We start from the raw sequence: 24,145 nt of genomic DNA, 5'->3' as shown, positions 1-24,145 counted from the left end.
AAAACTAAGATCATGGTATCCAGTCCCATCACTTCATGGCAAATAGATGGGGAAGCAATGGAAACAGTGAGAGACTATTTTGGGGGGCTTCAAAATCACTGCAGATGGTGACTACAGCCATGAAATTAAGAGACACTTACTCCTTGGAAGAAAAGATATGACCAACCTAGACAGCATATTAAAAGCAGAGACATTACTTTGCCAACAAAAGCCCATCTAGTCAAGGCTATTGTTTTTCCAGTAGTCATGGATGGATGTGAAAGTTGGACTATAAAGAAAGCTGAGCGCCAAAGTATTAATACTTTTGAACTGTGTTGTTGGAGAAGACTCTTGAGAGTCCCTTGGACTGCACAGAGAACCAACTTGTTCATCCTAAAGGAAATCAATCTTGAATATTCATTCGTAGGACTGATGAAGCTGAAACTCCAATACTTTGACCACCTGATGCAAAGAGCTGACTCATTTGAAAAGACCCTGATGCTGGGAAAGATTGAAGGCAGGAGGAGAAGGGGGCGACAGAAGATGAGATGGTTGGATGGCATCACCGACTCAATGGACATGAGTTTGAGTAAACTCCAGGAGTTGGTGATGGACAGGGAGGCCTGGCGTGCTGCAGTCCATGGGATCACAAAGAGTCAGACACGACTGAGAGACTGAACTGAACTGAATAATTAGTCTTAAAGTCAGGGAGTGTAAGTCAGGCAAAACTCTTGTCTTTTTATTCAAAGCTGTTTAGGCTATTTGGGTCCTTTGAATTTCCGTTTAAATTTTAGAGTCATCTTAGTCAATTTCGACAAGAAAGGCTTGGTGGCGCTATGATTGGCAATGCGCTAAGTGCCTAGATCAGTTGGGGATGAACTGACATCTTAACAATACTGTGTTTGCGGATCCGTGAACACAGTATACATCTCTCCATTTATTTACATCTTTAAGAGTCTTTGGATTCCCTAAGTTCTCTCAGCAAGTTTTCTGTTTTCAGTATATAAATCTTACATGTCTCTTGTCAGGTTTTTCCATAAGTATTTGATATTTTTAATGCAATTATAAATGGTATTATAATAAGTATATAGAAATGCAATCAATTTTTGATAAATTGACTGTGAGTCTTGAAACCTTACTAAGCTTATTTATTAATTTGAGTAGCTTTTAAATAAATAAGGATTTTCAATGGAGACAATCATGTTTTACTTCACCCTTTCTAATCTGCATGCATTTTCTTTCTTTTTTGTTCTTGCTGCACTGGCTAGAATCTCTAATACAATGTTGAATACACGTGCCAAGAGGACATCCTTGACTTGTTCTTGATCCGAAGGGGAAAACATTCCATTCTTCACTCTTAAATATGATGTTAGCTATAGGTTTTTCATAGATGCCCTTTACCAAGTTGGGGACGTCCCCTTCTATTCCTAGTATACTGAGGACTACTCTTAGCTGCGGTGCATGGGCTTCGCATAGCGATGGCTTCTTGTTGCTGAGCACAGGCTCCAGGTGAGCAGGCCTTAGTGGTTGAGGCACACCGGCTCTAGAGCATGGGCTCAGGCGTTGTGGCACATGGTCTTAGCTGCTCTGGGGCATGTGGAATCCTCCCAGACTAGAAACTGAACCCATTTCCCCTACATTGACAGGCAGATTCCTATCTACTGTACCACCAGGGAAGTCCCTGACAACACTTAATACATTGTGTTTTCATTTTCATCTAGTTCAAAATACTTTTTAAATTTCCCTTTTGATTTATTCTTTAATGCATGGGTTATCTAGGTGTGTGTTATTCAGTTTTCAGTTACTTAGGGATTTTGCAATTACCTTTCTATTGGTTTCTAACTCAGTTCTACTGTGGCTAGAGAACGTAGTTTGTATAACTTGAATGTCTTAATACTTATTGAGATGTATATGTGTTTTTTACTTTATTTTACTTTACAATACTATATTGGTTTTGAGATACATCAACATGAATGCGCCACGGGTGTACATGAGTTCCCAATCCTGAACCTCCCTCCCCATACCATCTCTCTGGGTCATCCCAGTGCACCAGCCCCAAGCACCTTGTATCCTTGTAACCTAGACTGATTGAGATGTATTTTATGGGCAAGATTATAGTCTGCTTTGTAAAAGTTCTGTGTGCACTTAAAAGGAAAGGAATGTGTATTCTACTGTTATTTAGTGGAGTGTTCTATAAAAGCCAATTCGGCCAACTTGCTTAATAGTGTTGATCAGATCTTATGTATCTTTATTGATTTTCTGTCCACTTTTTTATCAATTACTTAGAGTATTGTTGAAATCTCCAATTATAAATGTTGACTTCTCTAATTCTTGCCGTTTTAAACAGTTGATTATCTTTTATTTTTGTTAATTTTTATTTTTACTTTATTTTACTTTACAATACTGTATTGGTTTTGCCCTACATTGACATAAGAGATCCAAATAATAAGAAAAACATTTATTGCTTCCTGAATTCTGCTTCATGTATTTTGAAGCTCTATTATCACATGCATAAGCACTAAGGATTAGTTTGGATTCTTCAGATTAGTGTTAGCATGGTACACTATTTTTTTTTTTTGTAGAAATTGACTAAGATGATTCTAAAATTTGTATGGAAATTCAAAGTGTTTTTAAAAAATCCTTTTATTTTGTATTGAGGTATACCTGATTAACCATCCTGTGATAGTTTCAAGTGAACGGCAGAGGGACTCAGCCATACATATACATGTATCCATTCTCCCCCAAACTCCCCTCCCATCCAAGCTGCCGCGTAATGAGCAGAGTTCCATGTGCTCTACAGTAGGCCCTTACTGAGTATTTATTTGAAATAGAACAGTGTGTACCTCTCCATACCAAACTCCCTAAATATCCTTTCCCCTGGCAAAGCCTGGTACATGTTTTGCCATCCTTCTACTTTTAACCTAATCTTCTCTTTATATTTAAAGTGGATTTCTTGCTTTTTTTTACCCACTTGAAAATCTATTTTCCACTTACATATAATAAGATTACAGATGCGGTTGTGTTTAAATCTACCATATGGCTATTGGTTTTCTATTTGTTCTATCAATTCCTTGGTCCTTTCCCCCTTTATTTCTGTCTTATTTTGAATTAATTATTTTTTATGCTTCCATTTTGTATTCTTTGTTATGTTTAAGAGCTTTAATACTTCCTTGTTTTATTTTAGTGGTTGTTTTAGCGTTTATAGTGTTGATATCATTCGCTTATTACAATTTAACGTCTTGACATTATGCCATCTTATGTATAATTCAAGAACCTTACAACAACATACTTCCATGCCCCTCCCACGTTTTGTGCTATTGTTGTCATATATTTAAATTTGAGTATATTATAAGTGGCATGATTCATTGATATTCTAATTTTAAACCGCTGATGATCTTTTAAAGAGATCCAAACAATGAGAACAATATTTACATTTACCCATGTAGTTACCATTTCTGATGCTCTTCATTCCTTTGTGTAGATGTAGATTTCCATCTGGTATCATTTGCCTTCTGTCTTAAGGAACTCTTTTGGTAGTGCAGGTCAGCACAGAAAACAGCAAAATTCTGTAAAGCAGTTATCTTTCAATACAAAAATAAATTTTACAGAAGAGTATCAGATGATGTAGAGAAGTCGTTCGTGAAAAGAGTCGGTGAGGCAAACTTCATTTGTGTCTCATTTTAAGAAATTGCCACAGCCACCTCAACCTTCAGCAAAAACCATCCTGATCAACCAGTAGCCATTGTCATCAAGGCAAGACCCTCCATCAGCAAAATGATTATGACTTACCTAAGACTCAGATGATGGTTAGCCTCATTTAGGCATAAGTGCTGTGCTGTGCTGTGCTCAGAAGTGTTTGACTCTTTGCAACACTATGAACTGTAACCTGCCAGGCTCCTCCGTACATGCGATGTTCCAGGCAAGAACACTGGAGAGGGTTACCATTTCCTCCTCCGGAGGATCTTCCTGACCCAGGGATGGACACGCCGTCTCTTGGGTCTCCTCTGCTGGCAGGTGGATTCTTTACCATTCAGCCACCTGTGAAGCCCTTAAAGAATAAAGTTTTTTAATTAATTAATTTACATTGTTTTTAAGATACAGTGCTGTTGAACACTTAGTAGACTACAATACGATATAAAGGTTACTTTTACATGCATTGGGAAGCCAAAATCTGTGTCTCACCGTATTGCAATATTCACTTTGTTGCGGTGGTCTGCAATGCCCACAATATCCCTGAGGTATGCCTGTACTAGTTGTTGCAATAAGAGGCTTGAGAGTGTGTACAATAAGTTACACTTGAGACTGACCACAGTTTGGTGAGGAAGTCCCCCACCTGGAAGAGTTAAGACCAACTGTAACACTGTCGAGGCAGCTGTCTTTACACCTACTTCAGGGTACTTTGCATGCAATAACTTCTTCAGTTCCTCCTCACTGACTGGCAGTAAAGTGGAGGACCGTTTATTGACCATACAATTTGATCAACATTTCCACTACTGATTCCAGAGACTTCTCTCAGATCTCCTGAATTTGCCTCTGTCCGTTTTCCATCATTCCTGTAGCAAACTGCCATAAACTCGTTGGCTTAAAACCACAGAAAATGTTAGTCTTGTAGTTCTGAAGACCCAAATGGCTCCCACTGGGCTAAAGTCAAGATGTTGGCAGGTATGGGTTCGTTTGTTTATTTATTTTTTATTTTATTAATTTTGTCTGTGCTGGGTGTTCGTTGGTGTGTAGGCTTTTCTCTGGTTTTAGCGAGCAGGGCCATCTCTTCGTTGTTGTGTGCGGACTTACTGTGGAGGCTTCTTCTGTTGCCAAAACAGGCTAGGTGTGTGGGCTTCCGTAGTTGAGGCATAGGGTCTAATATTTTCTCCTCCGTGAAAGCTAACAAGGTGGCTGGCCGTGGTCTTATGGCTGCTGTTGGAAAACATGAGACTCCTGGGTCAGAGACAAAGACTTGAATACCCACAGCGTTAGTGGCAGTGAGAGTATCAACATTTCCACGAGCTCCCTAAGCCTCAGTCCCCACAGGGTGTTGCAGAAGGCCAGATAAATCCTGCGTGTGCGGTAGGCTCCATTACAGGAGAAGCACTCCTAGCTTACGGGCGTCGAGTCTTTCCCGATCCTGGCCTTGAGGAAGAAATGTCTTGAGCATAATTTCCAGTATAACTTGCCCTTTGCTCTGGAGACGGAGACTCTATCTTTTGAGGCTGTTCACTATATAAATATTCAAAAAGAGTGTTTGGGAAAAAGGCAATCTTCGGTCTGCTTGAAAGATACACAGAAATATGAGATTTGTGGAGAATAGTCTCCCAATAATCTCTCAAGTCCCTTTTAATCTGGAACTGATGTAATGGGCTCTACCCCTGGCTATGTTTTTGTTGAAGCAGCTGGGCCATTTGCCCTGAACTATGTTCCACCTTTTGGAATTTCCTAATTGTATTCTTGTGGTGTTATTTCATAGTTCCCAAGTCCCTATGTTCATATGAACTGATAATTTTAGAGGCTTGATCAAACCAGATTCGATTTTTGGGCAAACATACTTCAGAAGTGGTATTGAATGCTTTTCAATTCATCCCTCCAGATGGCACATAATGCCTGGTTATCTCTCTCGTTGTGTTGAAGTGTTGTCAACCCAATGCACACATTTTAAATCTATGGATTTAAATTCTATTTCCTTAAATCCATTTCCTTCTCCAGGGGATCTTCCCCACCCAGGGATCTAAGCAGGGTGTCCTGCATTGCGGGCAGATTCCTTATCATCTGAACCATCAGGGAAGCCCCACATACTTTGGATTTTAACCGCATCTCAGACATACAATTTGCAAATATTTTTCCCATTCAGTAAGCTGCCTTGTCATTTTGTGCAAGGTCTCAATTGCTGTGCACAAACTTTTTAGTTTGGTATATTCCCACTCGTTTATTTTTGCTTTTGTTGCCTTTGATATTGGTGTCAAATCCAAGAATTTATCTCCACCAGTTACGTCTAGGAGCTTACCATCTTTGATTTCCTCAGAAGTTGTGTGGTTTGGGGTCTTATGGTCAAGTCTTTAATCCATTTTCCGTTAACTTTGATGTGCGGTGTAAGAGAGTGTTCCAGTTTCATCCTATTGCATGTGGCTGTCCAGTTTTGCCAAACCATTAATTGAAAAGACTGTCCTTTCCCTTTTCATATTCTTGGCTCCTTCGGTAAAAATCAATTGACCATCAATGTGTGGGCTTATTTCTGGGTTTTCTCATCTGTCCCATTGATCTGTAAGTCTGTTTTCATACCACAATCAGGTTTGTCAGCACATTCTTCACCTCACAGAGTTACTGTGTGTGTGCGTGTGTGTGTTTGTGTGTGCGGTGAGAACACTTAAGGTAACTTTTGTATATGGTGTGCGGTGTGGATCACGGTTTGCTTTTTCCTCCAAAATGTTTATCTATTTGTTCCCTGGTGGCTCAGACGGTAAAGCGTCTGTCTACAATGCGGGAGACCCAGGTTCGATCCCTGGGTTGGGAAGATCCGCTGGAGAAGGAAATGGCAATCCACTCCAGTACCATTGCCTGGAAAATCCCATGGACAGAGGAGCCTGGTAGGCTACAGTCCATGGGGTCACAAAGAGTCGGACACGACTGAGTGACTTCATTCATTTGTTCCAGCACAATTTTTAAAACAGTCTTTCCTTTTCCCCATTGAAGTACTTTGTCACTTTTTTCATAAAACAGTTGTCCATATGTGTGCAAATCTGTTTTTTAGACCCTCTATTCTGTTTCATTAATATATGTGTCTGTACTTACATCCATACCACACTGTCTGAATTATTGTAGCGTTACAGTAAGTCCTAACATTCCATAATAGAAATCCTCCGTGCTAATCCCTGCTTGTGTATTCTAGTTCCTTTGCATAGCAATATAAATTTCTAACATCTCTGTTTCAGTTTTCACCACAAAGTCGACAAAGAACTGGTTGAACAAGTAGAAGACAAATGAGTAAAGTGATATAAAATTTCAACAACACTCAATCAAGCTGACTTATATGTTAGAGAACACTGCACCCATCCTTGGCTGAACATACATTCTTTTCTGGGGACACATGAAACATTCTTCCAGATAGACCATATGTTGAAATCAGACAGAGTACGTTTTCCGACAACTATGGAATTAAGTTAAATTGACCCAGAAAGAAGGCGTCAAGAGAAAATGCTGTATTTTTGAAGACTAAATGAAAGCAGCAGTAGAGGGAGCTATGTCAATTGAGAAAAAAAAAAAGTGTAGATGCTGGGTTTTCTTGCTGGTCCAATGGTTAAGAGTCTGCTTGTCAAGGCAGGGGCCGCTCGTTCAAGTGACCCTGTGCGTTAAAACTACTGAGGCTGCACTCTCGAGCTCGGGAGCCAAACTGCTGAGCCTGTGCTCCCCAACCACTGAAGCCCGTGTGCTCCAGAGCCTGTGTTCTGCAACGAGAGAAGCCACTGCAATGAGACGCCCTCACACCACACCTAGATGGTAGCCCCTGCTTGCCACAACTAGAGAAAGCCCACGCACAGGAACAAAGCCCCAGCACAGACAAAGATATATACATAAATAAATTTTAATAAAGTATACGTGCCTCCTTCAAAAAGGAATAAAGCACAAATTTCCCATGAACATGAGCAACAAAGTAGAACAAACTTCAAATCCTGGACAAAATTATTATTTCCCCCCCTTTCAATCACACATTTATTTATTTATTATTGGAGTGTAGATGGTTTGCACTGCTGTGTTAGTTTCTGCTACAGCAAACTGAGTCAGGTATACACACTACTATGCATAAAATAGATAGCAAAGAAAAAGTATTATTTTCAAAAATGAAAGACTGTTATGCACAATGGGTGGCAGAAATTTATGACAAGATATTTTTATTCTATACATTACATGTAAGTAGGCCTTTAAAAGGCATAGCCTGTGGCGTATTATGGTAAAAATCACTAAAAACAATTTCCTAAGTTTCCCTTATCCCCCTGTGCTGACCTGGTCACCCCAAATGGGGCTGTGTTTACAGGTGTCAGTGTCCTTGGTGTTTGTTACAGGTGTCAGTGTCCTTTGAGGACATGACCGTGGACTTCAGCAGAGAGGAGTGGCAGGACCTGGACTCTGCTCAGAGGTTCCTGTACCAGGACATGATGCCGAAAACCACAGCCACCTCATCTCACTGGGTATGCACAGCTACCCTGTGAATCTATGAGTGTTGTAGCCACGTGTTCTGGGAAACACACTCATTCAGAAGGACAATGCAGATAGTGGAGTGCAGTTTATTACACCGGCGGGCCCAAGGCAGAGTCTCCTCTTAGCCAAGGACCCTGACCAGTTTTTCTGAAAACCTTATATACCCTAAGTGTACGTGCCCAAACCCACCTCCCCAAATTCCCTGAAACTAGTCTGAAGAAAGGAAAGGAAAGATACACTTAGAGTTAACCCGTGATTCATATCCCTTAAGCCTAGGTAGTTAACAGTGGACAATTGTCAATAGGCCTGTGGTCATACCCCAATTAGCATAATAGAATTTATGATTCTATTCGGTTATACAGATAATTAGGGTATTCTTTCAGGCAACAGAGGGTCTAGGTACGAGCCCTGGGGCTCTTCCATCCCGGGGGCCTGGTTTTCCAGTTGGTATGTCATTTCCATAGACACTGGGCATAGAGCTCAAAGTCCACAGTCCAGCCCAAGATGGAGTCCTGCTTTCAAGATGGAGGCTGTTCTGTCTGTTTCCTCCTTCTTGAGGACTCTGTTATGAGTAAAATCGTGTCCATCCAAGAAAATATGTTGACGTCCTAACCCCCACTGCTTCTGAATGTGACCTTAATTAAAAATAGGGCCTGAGACGGTAACAGGGAGGAAGGCCAGAAGTCCCAGAGCGGCAGGAGACAATAAACTGTAAGTGGCAGACGCTTTTTCTCTCCTTCTCTATATGTGCTGACGACACCTAGCTCTACCATGAGCTAACCAATATGTTTTTCTTATGGAAAAGTTGTTCTTAAGCTATGTTAATGAAACCATGTATTTGCTTTGCAACCTGCCTTTCTTCAAATGGTTCTGCCTAAGAATAACTTTATTTTTTTTTTTTCTTTTCTCAACCCTTGGGCTGATAATGGCTCAAGAAACCAGTATTCATGCCAATAGTTTTATGGCCGGGGGATGACACACCTTGGGCCATCCTATCTCAAAAATGCATATTGTGGGAGAGGGCCTTGGTGAAACCCCCTCAGCCTTGAGGTGACACTCTTATCTGATTAATAAGCTTGCTAACAGACATAAAACACCTTGCCAGAAAGTAGCAAGGGGGCATTCTTTCTGCCCCTTTCTGATGTCGTGTCAGCAGCTTTCTCTCTCTCTCTCTCTCTCTCTCTCTCTCTCTCATACTTTAATAAAATTCTGTTACCCAAAAGGTTCTAGTGGGCAGGCCTCGTCTCTTGCCCTGGATCGAATTCCTGTCTCTCCTCCAGAGACCACGAATCCCAGCGTAGCACACGGCTCACAGCAGTAACCTGTCAGGTCTTTCCAGAAGTAATCAATCTACAGTGAGGTGGTTAGGTGGGCCCTACTCCAATATGCCTGGCATTCTTACAAAAAGGGGAAGTGTAGACACACAAACACACAAGAGAGACCGTGCGGAGGCACACAAGGAGTAGATGACCGTGTGATTGGAGTGATGCTTCTGTAGGACAAGAGGTGCCTGAGGCCACCAGAAACCAGGAGAGGGACATGGAACACACCCCTCCCTAGCACCTTCAACAAGAGCATGACCTGGCTGACGCCTTGATTTTAGACTTCTGGCCCTCAGAACTGCAAGGCAAGAAATTCTCATTGTTCTGAGTCACACGGTTTGTGATACTTTGTTACAACAGTCCTAGGAGACTACCGCTTTCTGCATTTGGGGGTGGAGTCCTATTATAAGAAACACCTAAAAAGAGATGAAGTGGCTTTGGAATTGGGCAGCGGGTAGAGGCTGGAGAAATTTGTAGGTGCTTGCTAGAAGAAGTCTAGATTGCCTCAAAGAAACTGGTGGGAGAAATAGGAATAACTGTGTTTTTGCTGAGGTCTCAGATAGGCTTTCCAGGTGACGCTAGTGGTAAAGATTCCTCCTGCCGATGCTGGAGACTCGGGTTCCATCCCCGGGTCAAGAAGATCCCCCAGAGAAGGAAAGGGCAACCCTCTCCAGTTTTCTTGCCTGGAGAATCTCACGGGCAGAGGAGCCTGGCGGGCTCCAGTTCATGGGGTTACAAAGAGTCAGACAGGACTGAAGCAAATTAGCACACAGCACTGGCCAAAGAACCTAGCATGTCTGGTACCTACCTGTTTAAGAAATAAATTCTAGGTATTTCCTAAAAGAACTAGAAGTTTTAGAAAAGAGAATTTAACCTTAATTTCTGAATAATGAGCTACTGATTGAATTTAACACATGACAAATAAGAGAAATTCACAGCTTTAGATATTCTCACCCTGCACAATGTTAGGTATAACTAGGTATTTGATAAGCATAGCATATCACGGCGAAAATCATGAAAGACAACTAACTTCCTAGTTCTCTTCCATCCAACCCCCGGTGCTGACCATGTCACCTTGAATGGGACTGTATTGTAACAGGGGTCATTCGAGGACGTCCCTGTGGACCTCAGCAGGGAGGCGTAGCAGCACGTGGACCCTGTACAGAGGTGCCTGTACCAGGATGTGACACTGGAGACCTACAGCCACCTGTGCACAGTGGGTAAGTGAGCACAGCTGCCCTGTGCGCCTGCCAGGGGCCTCAGAGAGGCTGCTTCCATTCTCAGCTGCTGAATGCTCTGGGGCATCTGAAGTGTGTAATGGTGTCATCTTTGATTTGCCCGAGATACTTCAGTCCTTTTACCCTTCTGTGATTATGACTCTATTCCCAGGGAAACGGGATTACTTTCCTGAAGAGCAAATAGAAGTGTGGTTGAAAGGCCCTGAATCCCAATTAACTGGACCCAATCCTGTATCGTGTCCTGTTCACAGGGAACCAAGTTCCCAAACCAGCGGTCATCTTCAAGCTGGAGCAAGGAGAGGGCCCATGGACATTGGAGGAGGAAACCCCACATCACAGCTGCTCAGATGTGTGACCTGAGTAGATTCGGGACGTGGAGTAGATCTGTTTTTCTAGGACAGGCTGATGCCTTTGAAAGGCTCTGAAGATAATCTGCCTTGAAGGTTCTAAGAGCGCGCGTGATTTCTTTCCCAGAGTTCTCTGCGCCATGAAGCGCCTTCCTGGAACGCGGGGCATTCTGCGTTGGCTGCAGCCGTTGTAACAAGATGGCAGCGTCGGTGGAGTGACCGGGGCCCCTCCTGGCGGGAGCCCGCGGCAGTGGCGGCAGCGGTGTCGCCGCCGTAACTTCACGGCTCCCCTGAAGCAGCCCCCGAAGTCGCTGCGAAGGCGAGGCCGCGGCCGCCAGAAGCCAGAGGCTTAGCCTGCTAACGGTAAGAACCCCCTCAACAGTCTGTGGCCTGGTGAAAAGAAACCTGACAGTAGCGGTGGTCAGATTCCCCTTGGCCGATTCTGGGCCCTGTAACGCTGAGAAACAGCCAGCGTTTTCTGTTTCCTGCCTGCCTTCACAGCCTTGCTCCGTGGACGAGTCTTAGGGGCGTCCATCGTCCCCTTAGACGCGTCCATCATCCCCTTAGAGGTGTCGGAGCTTAACCCACCCCCATCTTTGTCTCTCAGGATGGCGAGCAGCAGTGGACCCGAGGCCGATTTCCTTGTCGGAGGGAGATATAAACTGGTACGGGAGATCGGGTGTGGCTCTTTTGGGCACGTTTATTTGGCGATAGACCTCACCAACCATGAGGAGGTAGCCGTAAAACTAGAACCACAGAATGTGAAACATCCCCAGTTGTTACACGAGAGGGAACGCTATAATATCCTTCAAGGTGGGGTTGGCATCCCCCAGATACGGTGGTATGGTCAGGAAATGGACTATAATGTGCTAGTCATGGATCTTCTGGGACCCAGCCTTGAAGACCTCTTCAATTTCTGTTCAAGAAGGTTCACAATGAAAACTGTACTTATGTTAGCTGATCAGATGATCAGTAGAATCGAATACGTGCATAGGCAGAATCTTATACACAGAGACATTAAACCAGATAACTTCCTGATAGGTACTGGGCAGCAGTGGAAGAAGTTATTCCTTATTGATTTTGGTTTGGCCAAGAGGTACAGAGACAAGAAGACAGGGCAACACATACCCTACAGATCCGGTAAAGGTTTCACTGGCACGCCTTCCTACGCTAGCCTCAGTGCCCATCTTGGTACGGAACAGAGTCGCCGAGATGACATGGAATCATTAGGATATGTTTTGATGTATTTTAACAGAGCCAGCCTGCCATGGCAAGGACTAAAGGGTGCAACAATGAAGCAAAAATGTGAAAAGATTAGCGAAATGAAGATGACCACACCTGTTGATGTTTTATGTCAGGGATTTCCTGTAGAATTTGCCATGTACTTAAAGTATTGTCTCGGGCTGTCCTTTGAGGAAGCCCCGGATTACACGTACCTGAGGCAGCTCTTCCGCATTCTTTTCAGGACCCTGAATTACCAACATGACTATGCATTTGATTGGATAGTGTTAAAGCAGAAAGCAGCACAGCAGGCTGCCTCTTCAACTGGGCAGGGTCAGCAGGCCCAAACCCCCACAGGCAAAAGTGACAAAACCAAAATGAAATGAAACATTCTTAAACTTGAATCAAGGAGCAAAAGACAGAGCAGGAGACTGGAGCAGCAAGTTCAGTTCCCTGTCAACTGGCTCTGGTCAGCAGAGATCTTGTCTCCTGAGTTAAAGGCTCTGTGATTAGTGAAACATGGTATCCGGTTTTCTGTTTCACTGTTTCAAGTGGAAAAGGTCACTAAATGCTTGACACACACAAATTGGTGGGAAAATTGTGCCTATGCCCATTTTAATTAAAATCTTTTATTTTGAACTATACTGCTTTGAGAGATCTCATTTCAGAAGAATAGCCTGTGCAGTTGCTATGGTTGTTAATGCATTCTGAGGGTTTATCCATCCGTGGGGTTTGCAAGTTGTTCACTTGAAACATTCTTCAAACGGTTGGCTACTTGTTTGCAAGCCAGCTGTTACGGTAGCAATCAAAGATTCCAGTGTTTGATCATATGAAAGGCTGTGCCTGCTTACCTGTGCTAGAAATAACAGCATCTTAAGTGAAGACTTAAGAAAACCTTAGTGACTACAGATTATCCTTAGGACTCTGCATTAATTCTCTAATGTTCTTGGTATTTAAGAAAAAGCATATTTGTCACAGAATTTTAGTTAACATCTTACAACTGAACCTGTATATATGTTTAGATAAACTAGTCACTATAAACATCTACATGATCTGGAATTTGTTTTTATTTGGAAATGAGAGCTTGTTAACCACAACAACAAAAGTCTCTACACTTTTAGAGTTGCTTAGGCAGAGTTGACAGAAGCCCCTTTAATACTTAAATGCCGTCTCCTAGTATGGCCCTTGCCAGTATCCATTGTCTTCTTTGCTTGGCTGTTTGGCAGGAGAGCTATCTGCCCTTCTCCCCCTATCCCTGTACTCTAGATCATACGCCACACTACCGCGTCAGGCAACTTGCTTTCTTAGTTATTTATTTCCTTCCCTACTATTTTGTGCTTCTTTTGTCCTGCCCCTCCCCCACCATAGTTTTTGTCCTTATGTATTCGGATTTCATGGATCTGCTTCCTTTCAAAAGTACCAATTCCGCCCTTGCTCCTGCCAGTCCCTTTCCATTTCCTCTCCAGCTTCTCAATGTCATCTAAAACCAACCTCATTTTGTTTTACATATGTCAACTCTGACATCGGGTTTAAAATAACATTTTGTAGGAGAAAATATAATTGAAATTTCTGAAATTCAGTGTTCATGCAGTAACAGTTGTTCTTTACTAAAAATGAGGACTACATAGGCAAATGAATGGATAGAGAATATGTGAGATACATATATATGTGAGAACCATTTTCTAGAAGACGGCGGTGGCAGATCTTACTATAACACACTTACGACAAGATTACTATCGATAACACTCTGTCTTTTTCATTAGGGCGACCCCTTGTCCGGTTTACACCTGTTGTTTGGTATAACCATTATTACTGTTATTAATGGCTGCATTGCGCAGCTTGTGAGGTCTTAGTTCCCTGACCAGGGATTGAACCCAGATCCTCAGCAGTGAGACAGAGTCCTAACTACTGGACCACCAGGAAGGAAGTCCCCCACCACAATTATTAATGATGCCCCTTTCGCCTTTTAAAGTGTCCTGATTTAGATGATAAAGTATAAGGATAACTCAGCTACACTCCATAAGAAGATCAAACATGTTTTTGAAATTCAGTTATCAGGAAACATTTACCCTGGAAGAATTGGCATATTTTCTACCTGTGACCAATGTAAATCCTGCAAATGACTGTATTTCTTTTCCAGCTGCATCTAAAAGGAAGGTAAGAAAGAAACTTATAGCTCAATTTTATTTATTCTGCAGGACTATCAGGCACAAATGTTTACAGTCAAAAAAGATCCTGGCGCTGACTTTGTTCATTCTCTCTATATCTGCTCTGACCCAACTTTATAGAGTCATACCTGGACATTTTGCTTCAGGGATTCTTAAAGGCCCCCTAAAGACACTGGGAAAGCAATGGGTGCCAAAAACAAAACAAAACAAGAATTAATGATAACTCATTAAAAACTTGATTATTTCCTGCTTTTATTGGGAAGGAGCTTGGTCTGTGAAGTCAGAAGCATTGTAGAGATCAGATCCACCAGCCTGAAACCACCCACACTTCAGCTGGGGGTCGCACCCTGTGGGAGACCCAAGGAGCACCACCTTTCTATGGCCACAAGCTGTGTATCTGTAACTGATATGATTGTGTGACACCTAGAAAAGGCAGGTTTCTCACTGGGACCAAGTGTACCAACTGTCCCCTCCTAAGTCATTAGATATCTTTCCTTACACCCTGACCCAAGACTTCAGTTTCTAGAAATCAGTCATGTATATGCACAAAGATTTAAATGCAGAAATGTAACTACAGTGGTATTAGTTGTCAAAACCAAGACTATCCTTCATACATGCTTACTAACAGTATCAGTATAGTTCATTTGCTAGTCGTGTCCGACTTTTGAGAGCCCATGGACCACAACACACCAGGCTTCCCTGCCCATCGCCCACTCCCGGGGCTTGCTCCAACTCATGTCCATCAAGTTGGTGATGCCATCCAACCATCTCATCCTCTGTTGTCCCCTTCTCCTACAGCCTTCAACCTTTCCCAGCAACGGGGTCTTTTCTAATGAGTCAGTTATTCACATCAGGTGGCCAAAGTATTGGAGCTTCAGCTGCAGCATCAGTCCTTCCAATGAATATTCAGGACTCATTTCCTTTAGGATTGACTGGTTGGCTCTCCTGGCAGTCCAAGGGACTCTCAAGAGTCTTCTCCAACACCACAGTTCAAAAGCATCAATTCCCTGCCCCTCAGCTCTCTTTATGGTCCAACTCTCACATCCATACATGACTGACTACTGGAAAAACCATAGCTTTGACTAGACGGACCTTTGTAGGCAAAGCAATGTCTCTGATTTTTAATATGCTCGCTTGGATTGACATAGCTTTTCTTCCAGGGAGCAAACGTCGTTGAATTTTATGGCTTCAGTCACCATCGGCTGTGATTTGGGAGCCCAAGAAAAGAGAGTCTCTCGCTGTTTCCGCTGTTTGCCCATCTATTTGCCATGAAGTGATGGGACAGGATGCCATGAACTTCATTTTTCAGATGTTGAGTTTAGAGCCAGCTTTTTCACTCTCCTTTTCCACTTTCATCAAGAGGCTCTTTAGTTTCTCTTTGGTTTCTGCCTCAGTTCAGTTCAGTTCAGTCGCTCAGTCGTGTCCGACTCTTTGCGACCCCATGAGTTGCAGCACGCCAGGCCTCCCTGTCCATCACCCACTCCCGGAGTTCACTCAGACTCACGTCCATTGAGTCAGTGATGCCATCCAGCCATCTCATCCTCTGTCGTAAGGGTGGTGTAATTTGCGCATCTGAAGTTATTGACATTTCTCCCGGCAATCTTGATTCCAGTTTGTGCTTCAGCCAGCCAGGCATTTCCCATGATGTGCTCTGCACAGAAGTTAAATAAGCAGGGTGACAATATACAGCCTTGACGTACTCCTTTCCCGATTTGGAACCAGTCTGTTCTTCCATGTCCAGTTCTAACTGTTGCTTCTCGACCTGCATATAGGTTTCTCAGAGAGCAGGTCAGGTGGTCTGCTATTCCCATCTCTTGAAGAATTTTCCAGTTAGCTGTGATCCACAGAGTCAAAGGCTTTAGCATGGTCAATAAAGCAGAAGTAGATGTTTTCCTGGGACTCTTTTGCTTTTCTGTGATCCAACGGATGTTGCAATTTGATCTCTGCTTCGTCTGCCTTTTCTAAATCCAGCTGGAACATCTGGAAGTTCACAGTTCACGTACAGTCGAAGCCTGGCTTGGAGAATTTCGAGCATAACTTTGCTAGCGTGGGAGATGAGTGCAGTTGTGCAGTGGCTTAAACATTCTTTGTTATTGCTTTTCTTTGGAATTGGAATGAAAACTGACCTTTTCCAGTCCTGTGGCCACTACTGAGTTTTCCAAATGTGCTGGCATATTGAGTGCAGCACTTTCACAGCATCATCTTTTAGGATTTGAAATAGCTCAACTGGAACTCCATCACCTCCACTAGCTTTGTTCATAGTGATGCTTCCCAAGGCCCACTTGACTTCACACTCCAGGATGTCTGCCTCTAGGTGAGTGACCATACCACCGTGGTTATCTGGTTCATGAAGATCTTTTTTTTTTTATAGTTCTTCTGTGTATTCTTGCCACCTCTTCTTGATATCTTCTGCTTCTGTTAGGTCCATACCATTTCTGTCCTTTATTGTGCCCATCTTTGCATGAAATGTGCTCTTGGTATCTCTAATTTTCTTGACGAGATCCCAAGTCTTCCCATTCTCTTCTTTTCCTCTATTTCTTTGCGTTGATCACTGAGGAAGGCTTTCTTATCTCTCCTTGCTATTCTTTGGAATTCTGCATTCAAATGGGTATATCTTTCCTTTTCTCCTTTGCCTTTAGCGTCTTTTCTTTTCTCCGCTATTTGTCAGGCCTCCTCAGACTACCATTTTGCCTTTTTGCATTTCTTTTACGTGGGGATGGTCTTGATCAGGGCCTCCTGTACAATGTCACGAACCTCTGTCCATAGTTCTTCAGGCACTCTGTCTATCGAATCTAATCCCTTGAGTCTATTTGTCACTACCACTCTATAATCGTAAGGGATTTGATTTAGGTCATACCCGAATGGTCTAGTGGTTTTCCCTACTTTCTTCCATGTAAGTCTGAATTTGGCCATAAGGAGTTCGTGATCTGAGCCACAGTCAGCTCCCAGTCTTGTTTTTGCTGACTGTATAGAGCTTCTTCATCTTTGGCTGCAAACAATATAATCAATCTGATTTTGGTATTGACCATTTGGTGGTATCTATGTGTAAAGTCCTCTCGTGTTGTTGGAAGAGTGTGTTTGCTATGAGCAGTGAGTTTTCTTGGCAAAACTCTACTAGGCTTTGCCCTGCTTTGTTTTGTCCTTCACGGCCAAATTTGCCTGTTACTCCAGGTATCTCTTGACTTCCTGCTTTTGCATTCTAGTTTCCTATAATGAGAAGGACATCTTTCTTAGGTATTAGTTCTAGAAGGTCTTGTAGGTCTTCATAGAGCTGTTCGACTTCAGCTTCTTCAGCATTACTGGTTGGGGCATAGACTTGAGTTACTGTGATACTGACTGGTTTGCCTTGAAACGAACGGAGATGATTCTGTCACTTTTGAGATTGCATCCACGTACTGCACATTAGACTCTTTCATTGACTATGAGGGCTACTCCGTTTCTTCTAAAGGATTCCTGCCCACAGTGTTAGATATAATGGTCATCTGAGATAAATTCACCCATTCCAGTCTGTTCTGGTTCACTGATTCCTAAAATGATTCCTATATTAACAGTATGTTGGTTATAAAAATGATGATACGTGTGAAAACTCAGTATTATCCAACTGTTAAAATTGTATACAAAAATATTTGCCGACATGGAGATATGTTTAAGTTAGTGTAAAGAGCAAGAAATGAAGGTAAACAAACAGTTCTAGTTTTCATATAAACCAGGTGTGCATATATTAATAATATAAAGATGATGCTGTGAAAGTGCTGCACTCAACATGCCAGCACATTTGGAAAACTCAGCAGTGGCCACAGGACTGGAAAGGTCAGTTTTCATTCCAATCCCAAAGAAAGGCAATGCCAAAGAATGCACAAACTACCGCACAATTGCACTCATCTCACATGCTAGTAAAGCAATGCTCAAAATGCTCCAAGCCAGGCTTCAGCAATACATGAACCATGAACTTCCTGATGTTCAAGCTGGTTTTAGAAAAGGCAGAGGAACCAGAGATCAAATTGGAAACATCCTCTGGATCATGGAAAAAGCAAGAGAGTTCCACAAAATCATCTGTTTCTGCATTATTGACTATGGCAAAGCCTTTGCCTGTGTGGATCACAAGAAACTGGAAAATTCAATATCAGACCACCTGACCTGCCTCTTGAGAAATCTGTATGCAGGTCAGGAAGCAACAGTTAGAACTGGACATGGAACAACAGGCTGGTTCCCAATAGGAAAAAAAGTATGTCACGGCTGTATGTTGTTACCCTGCTTATCTAACTTATATGCAGAGTACATCATGAGAAACGCTGGACTGGAAGAAACACAAGCTGGAATCAAGATTGCCGGGAGAAATATCAATCACCTCAGATATGCAGATGACACCACCCTTATGGCAGAAAGTGAAAAGGAACTAAAAAGCCTTTAGATGAAAGTGAAAGTGGAGAATGAAAAAGTTGGCTTAAAGCTCAGTATTCAGAAAACGAAGATCATGGCATCTGGCCCCATCACTTCATGGGAAATAGATGGGGAAACAGTGGAAACAGTGTCAAACTTTATTTTTTTGGGCTCCAAAATCACTGCAGATGGCAACTGCAGCCATGAAATTAAAAGACTTACTCCTTGGACGAAAAGCTATGACCAACCTAGATAGCATATTGAAAAGTAGAGACATTACTTTGCCGACTAAGGTCCGTGTGGTCAAGGCTATGGTTTTTGCAGTAGTCATGTATGGATGTGAGAGTTGGACTGTGAAGAAGGCTGAGCGCCGAAGAATTGATGCTTTTGAACTGTGGTGTTGGAGAAGACTCTTGAGAGTCCCTTGGCCTGCAAGGAGATCCAACAGTCCATTCTGAAGGAGATCAGCCCTGGGATTTCTTTGGAAGGAAGATGCTAAAGCTGAAACTCCAGTACTTTGGCCACCTCATGCGAGGAGTTGACTCATTGGAAAAGACTTTGATGCTGGGAGGGATTGGGGGCAAGAGAAAGGGATGACAGAGGATGAGATGGCTGGATGGCATCACTGACTCGATGGACAAGAATCTGAGGGAACTCTGGGAGTTGGTGATGGACAGGGAGGCCTGCGATTCATGGGGTCGCAAAGAGTCGGACACAACTGAGCGACTGAACTGAACTGAAACATTCATGAATAGCCACACATGCACATACCAGAGAAAATGTCTGAAACCATAAACATCAAAATGTTAATAGAATTGATAGTTAGGTGATAATAGACTTAGAGGTCACTTTAATTTTCTTCTTTCTACTTAGAGTATATGACTTCCTGTTACAAAAATAAAACTATTTTTATATAACCATATATAAAATATACATTTTTACATTTTTATATACATATATGAATTTATATAACAATGTAAAATATATTTAACTATTTCATATCCATATAATAAACAAAATAAAGTAATGCAGTTTTATCATATATACTGTCTCACTGAGCCCCTGTGACAACCAGCCTGCCCCCGTGTTGACAGCAGACTCAGGACTGTCAGAAGGGAGCTGTGGGGCAGGGTCTGGCTCCCTCATCCTCCTCTGTTTGCAAATTTCAAGGGGAACTTTTAGTGGGAAAGCTGGTCTTGGCTGGAGTGTGGGGAGGGTGGAGGACACAGTCAGGAGACCTGGCTCCAGTCCATTACTGTCACAACCCCAGGAACCTGGCCAACTCATGTACCTTCTCAGGCCACTTTATTCATCTTTGAGAAGAGGAGGAAGAACTACAAGGGCCCTAGAGACTGTGCTCACCCTACTACCTGGCCATCCTCTAAGTTCCAAAAAAAAAAAAAAAAAAAACCAAAAAGGGAGGGGAATTTTCTGCCCTAGATCAGTGTAGAGGGAAATTAGCAAATCCCCAAGGATCAGGAAAACGGAAGATCTGGTGGTGATCAGCTGAGCATTTGCACAGAGCCAGTGGGGAGTGCTGGACATCAGGGGGGAATGTCTCCCAGGCTGGGGCTGGTGGTCACCCCTACCTGGACACTGCTGCCTGCAGACTCCCTGGACCTCCCCCTCTCCCAGGCTATGGGGCTCACCCTTCATCCCCCTGTTCCTCCATCAACTACATCACATTTTTCACTAAAATAGGCAGGGCTCTGGACGTGGGACACCAGCCAGGTGGTACTCATGCTCAACAGTGGAATGGTGATTCATCTCAGGGGCAACAAGGCTGGAATCTGCCCCTCCTGTGACACACCTGCCCTGCCCTGAGGCCCTGCTGATCAATATCAGGTACCTCATTTAATTTTCACTGTAACCTTGCCAGCTACACGACAATGATTATCATTAGCACCATTTGACAGCAGAAGCTGTTGAAGCACAGTGAGGCTAAGTCAGTTATCCTAAGGTCACACTGCTAGCAAGTAAAAGACCAGGAAATACTGAAGCCAAGATCAGCTGACTTCAAAGTCGGTCTGTGATTCTGAACCCCATACTGGGTCCGCTCCCAGTAAACAATATTCCTGTTATCCATTGTCCTCAAAATGCTCGGGCTGGAGGAGGCCATCTTGTGGGCATAAACTGAGCTTCTGCATATTTCAGTGCACATCCACAGCGATCTGCCTAAATTTCCCTCTTCTGATAGAGGTGAAAACTCAAACTCATCCTCCCTCCTTTCTTAGACACTGGAATCCAGGTGTGCACCAAGTCCCCCAGTGACTGACCAACTCAAAAAAATTGGTCTCTGCACACCTCACATCCCTGGCACTGTACCCCTGATTGCTCTCGCTGCCAATCAATCACTGACGAGCAGAATCCACCTGTGGATGGACTACAGGGACTGGCAGAGGACACTTCAAAGTCCCCTAATCACTTGAATGGCCAGGCTCCTCATATTATTAATCCACAGTGATGACTATGACAACATTGAGTAATAACCAACACAAGTACAGCAGTGCCACATCCCAGGCAGGTTTCCAATTACCCATCTTCCCAGACTGCCGATTGATGACCCACAGGGTTTCTAAAACTGATTCCTGGAGCAGCCAAACACTGAACTTGCCTGCTGGATGGTATGGTTTTCATTTCAGAAACCACCTAGTATCTTTCACAAAATCGCTGACCATCCCCCGCCCCCAGTCCCTATCTGTCTGTCTCCACATTCCCATAAACTTAGTTGTCTAAAACAACATGCACTGATTATCTCAGTGTTTATGTGGGTCAAAATCCTAGGCACAGCGTAGCTTGACCCTCTGTTTCAGGGTCTCTCATGTGGCTGCAATCAAGGTCTCAGCTAGGCTTGGGGCCTCATCCGAGGGCTCACCTGGGGAAGGATGTTCTTCCAAGCTCATTTATATGGTTGTTTGCAGGATCCAGTTCATTTGGGCTGTTGGACTGACAGCCTCAGTTTCATACTATTTGTCAAAGGCAATCCTGAGTTCCCTGCTATATAGGCCTCCCCAACACGGCAAGTTGGTTCACTAAGACCACATGGAAGAGAGCCTGTTAGCAAGACAGAACCCACAATCTCTTGTCAGCTAATCACGAAGGTGGCATCTCCTCAATGTTAAAGGTACGTTACTGCTTAGAAGTGAGTTACACAAATGGAAGGAATTACACAAAGCCTTGGATACCAGGAGTCTGGGGTCATTGGGAGCCATCTTAGAAGCCACTTCTCGTAGGCCATCAACAAAGAAGGACTCTTGGATACATGTATTTGTATGGCTGAGTCCATTTGTTTTCCATGAAACTATCACAACATTGTTAATCTGCTGCTGCTGCTGCTAAGTCACTTAAGTCATGTCCAACTCTGTGTGACCCCATAGACGGCAGCCCACCAGGCTCCCCCGTCCCTGGGATTCTCCAGGCAAGAACACTGGAGTGGGTTGCCATTTCCTTCTCCAATGCATGAAAGTGAAAAGTGAAAGTGAAGTCGCTCAGTGGTGTCCGACTGTTAGCGACCCCATGGACTGCAGCCTACCAGGCTCCTCCGCCCATGGGATTTTCCAGGCAAGAGTACTGGAGTGGGTTGCCATTGCCTTCTCCAATTGTTAATCTGCTATACTCCAATACAAAAATAAAAGTGTAGTTAAAAAGGAGGACTCTAATGCAGAGATCCTATACCCACTCCCAAGAAAACACTCCTTAGAGCAAAAGAACAACAGGTTCAGACATTAAATAATTTGAAGACTATCCCACCAGTTCACTCTGTTTGATGAAACACTAAAGGAAGTATTGTAGATAAATGAACAGTGAATGAGAAGATAGACCTCAAAATAAGGGAGCAAAACAATGGTTAGCAATAACTCTTGTGGTAAAACATACACTTGCAATTGCAGGGTTCGCTAAGAGTCGGACACGACTGAGCGACTTCACTTGCCCTTTTCCCTTTCACGCATTGGAGAAGGAAATGGCAACCCACTCCAGTGTTCTTGCCTGGAGAATCCCAGGGACGGGGGAGCCTGGTGGGCTGCCGTCTATGGGGTCGCACAGAGTCGGACACGACTGAAGCGACTTAGCAGCAGCAGCAGCAGCAGCAGCAGCATAGCTAGAGTTAAATGATGATAAATAAAGTAACTGGGAACTTTGAATACAAATACTAAGTAAGTTTTCTTGAAGCAGAATGGACTTAACCTAAGAAAAATACAGTCTTCCAAAGAGCAGCTTTAATATTTCCAGAAAAACACAAAAATAATACTGTTCCTCTTCCTGAGGCAAATATGGGTGATAAATATCTTTCTCTACAAAGAACAGTTAATTGTATTCTGATCAAATAATAGAGAAAACATAAATCATGCCTGTTAGAAGTGGCACAATATATAATTGTACCATTAGTAAACATCAAAAGCATTAATGATGTAAGGAGGAGGCACAGAAATGCAGAGAAGCATCAAAGTATTAGGAAGAAGAAAAGAAAAAGTTGCATTTGGGAAACAGTAAAATTGATAATAAGGAAATTTTAATACAAAAGACAAGATTATCATATTTATACATATTCAAATGGACTAAATCTGAAGACACAAGTGTGCAATGAGAGCAAAATATATATATATAGTTGAAAAGAAGTATCTCTTAAACAGTGAGAAAAATAAGGTTTAGGCAAAGATACACAAGGTTGTGCACGCTCAGTTGCTCAATCGTGTCTGACTCTTTGCACGTCCTGGACTGTAGCCCCAAGGCTTCTCTGTCCATGGAATTTTTCAGGCAAGAATACTGGCTTGGAGTGCCATTTCCTACTCCAGGGGATCTTCCCAACCCAGAGATCAAACCCATCTCTCCTGCACTGTGGGTGGATTCTTTACCACTGAGTCACCTGGGAAACCCACACACCAGGTTAGTGGCTACAAAATAAAAGAAGCAGTGATGATGTACTCGGGAAAATAAATTCAAGGTCAAAAGGACTAAACAAGCAAAACAAAACACATAGTGGCATTGTGCAAAACAGCCTAAGATACGTACTTTAGGATTTTTCCACCTCTACCTGCCAAAAACACAACTACAGAGAGAAACTTGTTTTAAAATATTACAACATTTATTCTGTCTTTTGATAGCATAACAGCTGGAGCAGACAAAAAGACAAAAGTCAGAGTAAAGAAGCTGCTGCTAAGTCGCTTCACTCGTGTCCAACTGTGCGACCCCATAGACGGCAGCCTACCAGGCTCCACTGTCCCTGGGTTTCTCCAGGCAAGAACGCTGGAGTGGGCTGCCATTTCCTTCTCCAATGCATGAGAGTGAAAAGTGAAAGTGAAGTCGCT

General features: G+C 43.0%; 2 protein-coding genes across 2 annotated transcripts in view; both read left to right on the top strand.

The window, feature by feature from the left end:
• ZNF81 (zinc finger protein 81) overlaps positions 1-24,145 on the top strand; it is a 746,478-nt gene that overhangs the window by 443,937 nt on the left and 278,396 nt on the right. The gene's annotated exons all lie outside the window — the stretch shown is intronic.
• Positions 11,679-12,677, top strand: LOC114111272 (casein kinase I-like). The gene has a single exon (XM_027962999.2). It carries the CDS (start codon positions 11,679-11,681, stop codon positions 12,675-12,677), a length of 999 nt encoding a protein of 332 aa, XP_027818800.2.

Source organism: Ovis aries, chromosome X (assembly GCF_016772045.2).
Source record: "Ovis aries strain OAR_USU_Benz2616 breed Rambouillet chromosome X, ARS-UI_Ramb_v3.0, whole genome shotgun sequence".
Lineage (NCBI taxonomy): Eukaryota > Metazoa > Chordata > Mammalia > Artiodactyla > Bovidae > Ovis > Ovis aries.
This window is presented reverse-complemented; position numbering and strand designations above follow the sequence as displayed.

What these genes read in the sequence shown, in the direction of transcription:
- LOC114111272 (XM_027962999.2), top strand. Translation starts at nt 11,679, where the DNA reads ATGGCGAGCAGCAGTGGACCCGAGGCCGATTTCCTTGTCGGAGGGAGA.